This window comes from Papaver somniferum, chromosome 8 (assembly GCF_003573695.1).
Source record: "Papaver somniferum cultivar HN1 chromosome 8, ASM357369v1, whole genome shotgun sequence".
Classification (NCBI taxonomy): Eukaryota; Viridiplantae; Streptophyta; class Magnoliopsida; order Ranunculales; family Papaveraceae; genus Papaver; species Papaver somniferum.
In genome coordinates, this window is record NC_039365.1 from 143,401,203 (window position 1) to 143,409,699 (window position 8,497).

At 36.9% G+C, this 8,497-nt stretch overlaps 2 protein-coding genes across 6 annotated transcripts; both read left to right on the forward strand.

Moving 5' to 3' along the window:
- The first annotated feature begins 246 nt into the window (after positions 1–246).
- Positions 247–2,210, forward strand: LOC113306126. Its single transcript, XM_026555102.1, has 4 exons — positions 247–293; positions 375–1,398; positions 1,507–1,597; positions 1,680–2,210. The coding sequence occupies exons 2-4, from the start codon at positions 404–406 to the stop codon at positions 2,208–2,210; spliced, it is 1,617 nt and encodes a 538-aa protein (XP_026410887.1). The 5' UTR covers positions 247–293; positions 375–403.
- A 1,138-nt stretch (positions 2,211–3,348) lies between these two features.
- LOC113303300 (DNA replication complex GINS protein SLD5-like) lies at positions 3,349–8,286 on the forward strand. 5 transcript variants are annotated; one of them, XM_026552329.1, is made up of 9 exons: positions 3,349–3,592; positions 3,964–4,039; positions 4,981–5,140; positions 5,332–5,727; positions 6,384–6,506; positions 6,593–6,672; positions 6,774–6,883; positions 7,491–7,566; positions 7,890–8,286. In XM_026552329.1, the coding sequence occupies exons 4-9, from the start codon at positions 5,545–5,547 to the stop codon at positions 7,987–7,989; spliced, it is 672 nt and encodes a 223-aa protein (XP_026408114.1). In that variant the 5' UTR covers positions 3,349–3,592; positions 3,964–4,039; positions 4,981–5,140; positions 5,332–5,544; the 3' UTR covers positions 7,990–8,286. The 5 variants fall into 5 exon arrangements, with proteins under 5 accessions (XP_026408114.1, XP_026408118.1, XP_026408116.1 ...); XM_026552333.1 differs by having other exon boundaries at positions 5,517–5,727; XM_026552331.1 differs by lacking the exon at positions 3,964–4,039.
- The last annotated feature ends 211 nt before the right edge of the window (positions 8,287–8,497 follow it).

Sequence of the window (8,497 nt, forward strand, 5' to 3'; positions counted from 1 at the left end):
ATCAAGAAAGCTGAGTTTCATGGATGTGCCCATGTCCAAACATTCTCAGGCTAGTAGCAGTGGTTGCAGTCAGTCAAAAGCTACAAATGAATTTAAGTTTGTTTAAGATGTGGACAATATTCAGCTGGAAAACACCAAAGAAGATGAATGTCACCCAATTGAGAATCCAGAAGCTCCTCCAGTATATGACAGTGATGAAGACATTGAGTATGGGTCAGATGAAGAAGAACAAGAAGAGAAAGAAGAAGAAGAAGAAGAAGAAGAAGAAGGAGAAAAAGAAGGCAAAGAAAAAGGTATATTTCATTTATAACTGATTTCATTTATTATAATTTGTAACTTATTATATGGTACTGATGTTGATCTTGAATGTGCAGGTAAGGATGTGGATGAAAGACCTGCTTACATGGATGACTTTGATGATGATTTTGGTCAGTACATGAAGGGTGAGCATGATGTAGATCTTTTCCCTGAAGAAGAAGTTTTTACTCCAGTAGATCCTAGCAAAATGGAGGTAAAAACTAGATTTGCAAATAAGGAAGCATTTAAGAAACATCTCAGGGGTTATTGTGTTCTTAATAAGTGTCAATATATTTTGGATAGAAGTGCTCCCTCTAGAATTAAGGCTGAGTGTAGGTTTGAAACAGAACATGATTGTCCTTGGTTTGTGTATGCTAGCAAGAAAGAGGGTGAGAAGACTTTTGTTCTTAGGAAAGTGAATTTGGAACATAAGTGTGAAGGGGATCCCCAAAATAGGAATAGATCTGTTGATCCTCATTTTGTAAAGGATTTTGTTCTTGATCAGATGAAGAATAAGCCTAAAAAAGTTGTTCCAGACCCTTATAAAATCAAGGAAGACTTCTTAGCTGAAAAGAGAGTAAATATACCATATCAGTGTGCATGGAAGGCTAGGAATCTAGTTTTAGAGTCATTATATGTGAACTATAAAGAAAGTTACAATGAAGTACCAGCATTCTGCAAGATGTTTACTAAATGCAATGATGGGTCTGTTGCTAAGTTCACTTTTGACACAGTGAATAACACCTTTGAAAGCATGACACTCTCATTTGAACCTGCAATGAAGGGTTGGCGAAAAGCATGCAGGGGAGTTATAGGGCTTGATGCCTGCCATCTAACAGGGGAATATGGGGGAGTATTGATGGCTGCAACTGCACTTGATGGACAAAATGGGTTAGTAATGTTAGGAATTATGGTATGCAGAGCTGAAACAAAGGAAAATTGGATCATTTTTTTGAAGCATTTGAAGGATGCAATATTAGCACATCCAGTGAAAGTGGCTTTCATTTCAGATAGGCAAAAAGGTTTATTGGAAGCTGTTGGTATAGTGTTCCCTGGCCATGCAGTGAGTGCATTGCATAGCATAAGGCCACAATGGAGAAAGTAAGATTTCTCTTTTTTTAAATCTGTACCTTGTCTCAGAACTTATTTATGCAATTTCTAGGCCTTAAATGTATCTAGCACTAACCTTTACATACTCTGCTTGAGCAGGTACTGCAGTGATTACTATTCAGTGGAGAACTATAAGGCCACATATGCACCAACTTTTGCACCACTAGATGATAAAAGTGAATGGGTCCAGGTATTTTTTCTTCTTAAATTTGTAACTATATGCCCTATTTATATTCTCAACTACATTGATATAAGTGCATTTGTTCTTGCAGCCAAACATGAACAAGAAGATCTTGAACCCTCCTCACAGTAGGAAACCAGGAAGACCCAAGAGCAAGAGGGTAAGAAGTTATGATGAACCTCGTGTTGAGAAGACAAAAAGGAGGTGTGGGAAATGTGGAAATGTTACTAACCACAACAAAAGAACATGTGCTGGTGGTGAAGTGGGATCTAATCCAACTGCAAAGAGGCAAAGGACTGAATGTGATGCACAAAGCTTCACCTTCAGCAACATAGAGCCAAGTCAGACCACCGGAGTTAGGGGTGCAGCTAAGTCAAACAAGAAGAAGAGAACGGCATCATTTGTTGGTGAATGTTTTACAGGGCCTGGCAGTCAGCCTTTGGCAACACCATCTTCTACTCCAGCTTCCACAACACCTATGAGTCTGCCATCTATAGCACCATCTTCTACTCCACCCTCTACAATAAATAACCTTTATCAGAACTTCTTTGACATTGGATCTGTATCTCAGAATATAAAACAAGGAAAGGGAAGGGGAAATGGAAAGGCTAAGAAGAAATGATTTGAGATTCGTTTTCTGATTTTTTGTGTTTAAGAAGACAATATTTTTTTCTTTTGTAGACTTGAATTAATGTTGAATCAAAAGTGGCAGGTTGTTTATTAGTACATTTGCAGGTTACATTTTCAGATTGTTGAGTTCCTTACATATAGCATTAAGTTGTAAACTTGAATGCATAATTCTGTTTTTTGCAGCAATGAAGACTTCATCTGAGACCCATTTAAAACCGTCACAATCTGTACAAGTGAGGTATGCTATGTTCTTGTTGTGTTCATTCTTGCAAAATTTCATCTCCATCTTTGATTTGCAGTGATCTTTGTTGCAGGTTTGATTTTGCAGTGGGCAGTTTTTGAAGCAATGACCAGATTCTCCGCAAGCGTAACAACCATTCTCTACTGGTAATTTCACCATCTTGCATTTGACAGGATCGATGGCATCGTCAAACCATTCAAAGTACTGACAGGTTGGAATTGAACACTTCAAAAACATTTTTTCGCTTGTTTCTTTTGCTTTTGAACACAATAGTTGCCTTATACCATTACATGGTATATATTTGCACCTGGAATAAATCCAAGGACATACCTTTGGATCATGAATTCCCTGCGCACAGATAGAACATGGAATTAGGGGTTGTTTTAATCTTAATCTTACCTTGCTGCTGCTACTGCTGCCTGGAGAGTTTACTTCATTTTGGCTCATGTCTTATTTATTTTTATTTTTTTGATCTGTTGAGTATGACAAATAATATGGTTCTTCTCTGCATGGCCTAATTTATATGAATGAAGCTGAATCTGACCGTTACAAATCCGACCGTTGCAATGAGTCACCGAGTTGACTCGATACTGGTTTGGTTACGAACTCAGACGAGGGTTAAGTCGTCTTTTACCTAGCAGGTTAACTGCCACATAGCCAGTTAACTACCTAAATCCGTTTTTTGAAAAAAACGGGATGGAAAATGTCAATATCGGCCAGTTTATATAAAGATTCAAAAAAACGACCAGTTTCTTAAATATGGTTCAAAAAGGTGGTTACTTTATTAAAAAGCCCTTACAATTATTATCGGTCATGTCCCATAAAAATAATATGCGATTAAATGGGCATCTGACCCGCCTTTTGATGGGCAGTGTGCCCGTTAAAGATCTCTCGCCGTCGAATGGGTAGAGCGAAAGTTAAAGATTTATTTCTCCTGCTTATTTTTTCGTCATTTTGAAACATATTTTTCTCTCTTTTCTCTTCCAAATCGAAGCTGGAAAGTCGAAACCCTTTCTCCCTCCCAAATCAAACTCAGCTCCAAATCTAGCAGGAGAAATCATTCAATTGAATTTTTCAACGAAACCCTTTCTCCTGTTCTTGCTCCATCTTCATCTAACGAGGAATTACAACAGGTAAATTTTGGTTTTATTATGTTGTGAACTTGTGAGGATTTTGTTTCATAATCTGCATGTTTGATTTTAGAAAGGGAAGACAAATTAGTCTGAATCATTAACTCAGTTTCAAGATTTCATAGTCTGCATGTACTATGAAATCAAACCCTAATTTAAGATATTATGTCACGACCTGAACGGGGATAAATAATTGTTGAGATGCTCAGATGCATAATGTTAATTCATTTAGGAATAGTGGTTAATTTCACAGTGCTCCCATCTCTGTACTCTTGCCAGCACATAACTACATAGGTCTAGTATAATATGTTAGAATCAACCCCAGTGTGTTATTGTCGTGCTAAGTGTCCTCACAATTTTGTTATGAATTTTAGGTGCTGTAAGTGAGCACAAGCCGAATGGCTCTGTGCTTATTGCAACCAGTGGAGGACTAAACCAACAAAGGACGGGGTAAGTGAATGGCTCTGCAAGTGAAGCTTTTCCTTACATCCAAATCCGTCATATGTTTGATGCCTCTTAGTTATGGTGATTGGCTTCTTAGTTATGGTGGATGGTTCATTAGTTGATTACAAGTGCTTTAGTGCTCCTTACTTCGTAAGAGAAACAACCCAGCTCATGATAATTGTATGTGCAATTTGTGTTAATTGAGTTTCATTCTGCTGATTATGGGTATCAGCTTTGCTGTAATACTGAGACTAGCTTTTACTTCTAATGACATAACCATGATCATTCACGTAACTCTACTTGTTTTGATCACCGGGACATTGTTTTGCCGACTTTATTGTGTGTTTTTTAACAATCGCTGAAATTCGGCGATAAATACTAAATTTGAAGCTATTTCATTATGTGTTGTGTTTTCTGAATTGTTTGATCTCTATATCTTGTACCACATGGGTTCAATCTAAAATAAAACGAATAAGGGTCATTTTGGTTAGTTTTATAAACTACGGATACACATTGAATAACCCAGTAGAGTATCTGAGTATGACATCAATTCATTTTATTTTGATTTTTATTACGAGAACGGAATATGTGTTGTTAATCAGTAATGTCTGATAATATAGAGAAGGGAGAAAGGCCAATTATTTGATCCCCATTATGAGTTGCTCTTCTTTTCTTGTGGATGTCACATTGTATAAGCACTGAAACCAGATTTTAACTTTTCCTGAAACTTTCATATTGCTTTTGCTACTTCTGCCTAGTGCCCTTTACTGATTCCTTTCTGAAGTGCATAAAACAAGTAAGAATTACTCAACTATCAGTAATTTTCGTCCAGTGTTGCTGTTAGCCCATCGTGATTAATGTTATTAGTTTTTCTTAGAAGTATAACCCCTGCAATAATTGTATGTTCTTACAATAATATTTGCTTGTGTATGCGTTTCTGGATACAGGATCGACCTTCAACTAAGGTTCACGCAGCTCCTGGTGGTGGATCTTCCCTGGGTTACCTCTTCGGCGGAGGTGGTGGTAGCAACCGAGGTTGGAACGGCTGTTGTTACATGAGCTGATGGAAGATTAACATTGGGTAGACTTGGAGCACTTTATGAGCAGGTATGATTGAGAAATTTCTATCCCATGCGCTCATCGGTCAAAATGCAAATATGAAATATGAACCTGTGCTGCTCGCTATTTCTCAACAGTCAAACATATATTATCCTGTTAATGCAAATGATCTTTTTTTGGTAGTAAAGCAACATATATCCCACCAATGCACCTGAAGTTACTGCTGCTTTTCATTTTAGATAAGCTGAAGCTAAATTTAAGGTCTCAGCAGAATTTTCTGTACCTTTCACCTGAAGTTAATGCACAAGTCGTTCCTCCAGTACCCCTTTACCTTTTTCTTCTTCCAATGTTTTTGGCGCCATTTTGTGCTTTCTGCTCCCCCGTCTTCTCTTCTTCTGTTGCTTTAGCATCTTCGTCTCAGCAGAATTTTCGAAGGTCAGAGATAAAATAATATGGCGTCTGCTTCAGATGAAGGTTTGGGTTTTGGAAGTGAAGATATCGATGCGTTGATTTCAGCTCTTCCAACTGAAGTGGAGCTTTTGAAGCGCGCATGGAGAAACGAGAAAGCTTCTCCTGAAATTCTTCAATTTCAGGACGATGTAGTAAGAAATGCCAGAGTCCAAATTCAAAATATGGTAATTTTTGATCCCCAAACCCTAGTTCTGTTTCTAACCTTTTCTTTTAGATCTTACCCCTTTTTTCATTTTTGCTCAAAATATATCTTCTTCAATTATTCAATTGAGATTTGGGGTTATATTTTCACTTATGAATAGTAAATATAGTCTATTTAAGGGTTATAATTTGTATGCTGGAATTTCTTACAGATTTTAGAGTTTTTTTCTTTATTTTACTGGTGAAGTTAGGGTTAGTTTTCTAGGAATTTTAATTAGTCGCAAATTCTATAGAGGGAATTAAGAAAACAGGTTCTGTCAGAAGAAAGATTGGCTGGGGGGGTCTGATTTTATCTTTTTCATGTTACATTGTTTGTCTAATTTAGTTAGGGTTAGTTTTCTAGGAATTTTACTTAGTCGCAAATTCTATAGAGGGAATTAAGAAAACAGGTTCTGTCAGAAGAAAGATTGGCTGGGGGGTCTGATTTTATCTTTTTCATGTTACATTGTTTGTCTAATTTAGTTAGGGTTAGTTTTCTAGGAATTTTACTTAGTCGCAAGTTCTATAGAGGGAATTAAGAAAACAGGTTCTGTCAGAAGAAAGATTGGCTGGGGGGTCTGATTTTATCTTTTTCATGTTACATTGTTTGTCTAATTTAGTTTTCATACTGTCTGGGTAGGAACATACTGTGGAAGCATATGCCGGAAATGGTCAGGATGCACTCACGGTATCACTTTATCAGATGGACTTGGACAGGACGGAGTTTTTATTGAGATCGTATCTTCGAACTCGCCTTCAAAAGGTGGGGATAGGTTCAATTTCTTGTCGCTTTTGTTGCTTAGGACCTTGAAATGGTTTATCCTTTATCTAACAATTTCTTATTTACAGATCGAGAAGTACATGATACACATTTCGAAAACTGAATTATGGAATCGGCTTTCTAAACCTGAACAAGAGTTTGCGAAAAGGTGAATCATTCTATTTTATTTGATATGTGTAGTTTTATGTGCGAAATGTTTCGCTAAGTTACGTGACTAATTTGGTTTGTGAATTTGCTTTGAAAGAACAGATGTAAGGAAAATATGGAAAATCATCTGAAGCAAAGTGTTTTATCACGATTGCCTTTTGGCTACCAGGATTTTCTTAAGCAATCTATATCAAGTGAAGAGGATGATATGGGTATTCTCTCTCTTTCTCTCTCAAGCAATTACCTAGTTAGTATATTTTGGCTCATCTGTGAAGGCCAACAGTTTTTATACAAGATTTTTTTTTGCGTCGTATTGCATTTCTTGGAAAGTTGAAGAATATATTGGTGGATTACTTAAATTTCATATTTTCCAATTATTATTTCCCTGGGAAACTAATAAGATGTTTGTGTTGGAAGCAGTTATCCCAGCTATCTTAGAGCTGCGTGAATTGCTGTTTACAAATTCTGTGGCTTAATACGTCGTTTGTCTTTTCCAAGCTTACTGTAGCTTGTTGTTCGACCATTTGAGGATATTGAGTTTAACGTTCTATTAGCCACGTGAACTTTTACAATTACTTTTGTATGCCTATTCAGGTTCAATTGAGATTTACATCTGCTGACGTGGATGGTTTTTGATAACATGTCATTCTTAAACTTCCATCTTGAACTATTCAGGCAATCATAACATTCAAATTCACTTGTCTCATGGATGGCTCTTTTGCCTTATAGTATCTGCTCTGACTCTCTATTGCATCTCAGTACAAGATGCTGATTTGTTTATTTTCTCATACTTGCCTGATCATTGATTCCGACATGCAGTTCCAGAGCCGCAGCTGGACACATTTGTCTTCTGCAAAAGCAAGGGGTCTGTTGGATCATTTCAGCTTGATGCCGTGTAATTCTTTAATCAACTCTATATACTATAGAATCTATGCATATGTACACATGTTATCTATGTGGGGTTTAGGGGTCAAACGATAACAAATGTAGGTTTTACTTTGATCTATCTTATTGTGGGTCAGATGATCGTGTAAGATAAGTGTAACAATGTGATATTTTTGTGTATACTGGAGGATACTAGGCATTGAGGCAGGAAGGAAGGGACTTTAGCGGCTAATTTTAAGCTTTGCTCTAAAGATTAGAGATTTATTTTATTTCAGTTTCTTTAGAAGTGTATCTCGTTCACCCACTAATAAATCATGTTTGGCAATGTTGCAGTGGAGATGAGGTTGTAGACCTAATTGCTGATGATCTGTATGTCCTAAGATACAAGTCAATAAAGCCACTTGTAGAAACGGGGCAGATTGACCTTGTTTGACTCCTCTTTCAACTCATCCCAAGTCGTTATTCACCACGATGACTTAACATAGTGAAAACTCGACAGTAGGCAAGTCACGATGGAAAATGTCTTGCATGATGGAAGTTCAAGTGTAATTTGTGCATTCTTTGTCATTGCCAATCATGTTGTTCAGCGTTGAAAGTGATCAACAACTCTGTTCAGTTATTGTTCGTCACCTCAGCTTTTTCTTAGAAACGTTAATATAAGTTTCTCGATGTACCGTACATCATTATACCCTTAAACATCATACAATATGAGTTTCTTTGCTTCACGTTCTACTTTATCTATTGGACAATCATTTTATTTTAACATGTTTTTACCCTGCGATAATAACCTATGGTAGGTAGGTAGTAGTGTTAAGGAGTTTACTACATCAATGATTCTTGTAGACTGCACTCTAGGTGTATCCAGCGCAAGCAATATTTTTCTTTTCCTTTCATTTTCTCCACAATTGTCAGACTAGTCTACCTAGTTTTATCACCAATAC

Coding starts and splice junctions, on each gene's coding strand:
- LOC113306126 (XM_026555102.1), top strand. CDS start 404: ATGGATGACTTTGATGATGATTTTGGTCAGTACATGAAGGGTGAGCAT. Junction 1,399..1,506: donor ATAAGGCCACAATGGAGAAA/GTAAGATTTCTC, acceptor CTGCTTGAGCAG/GTACTGCAGTGATTACTATT. Junction 1,598..1,679: donor ATAAAAGTGAATGGGTCCAG/GTATTTTTTCTT, acceptor TTGTTCTTGCAG/CCAAACATGAACAAGAAGAT.
- LOC113303300 (XM_026552329.1), top strand. CDS start 5,545: ATGGCGTCTGCTTCAGATGAAGGTTTGGGTTTTGGAAGTGAAGATATC. Junction 6,673..6,773: donor GAACAAGAGTTTGCGAAAAG/GTGAATCATTCT, acceptor TTGAAAGAACAG/ATGTAAGGAAAATATGGAAA. Junction 6,884..7,490: donor AAGTGAAGAGGATGATATGG/GTATTCTCTCTC, acceptor TCCGACATGCAG/TTCCAGAGCCGCAGCTGGAC.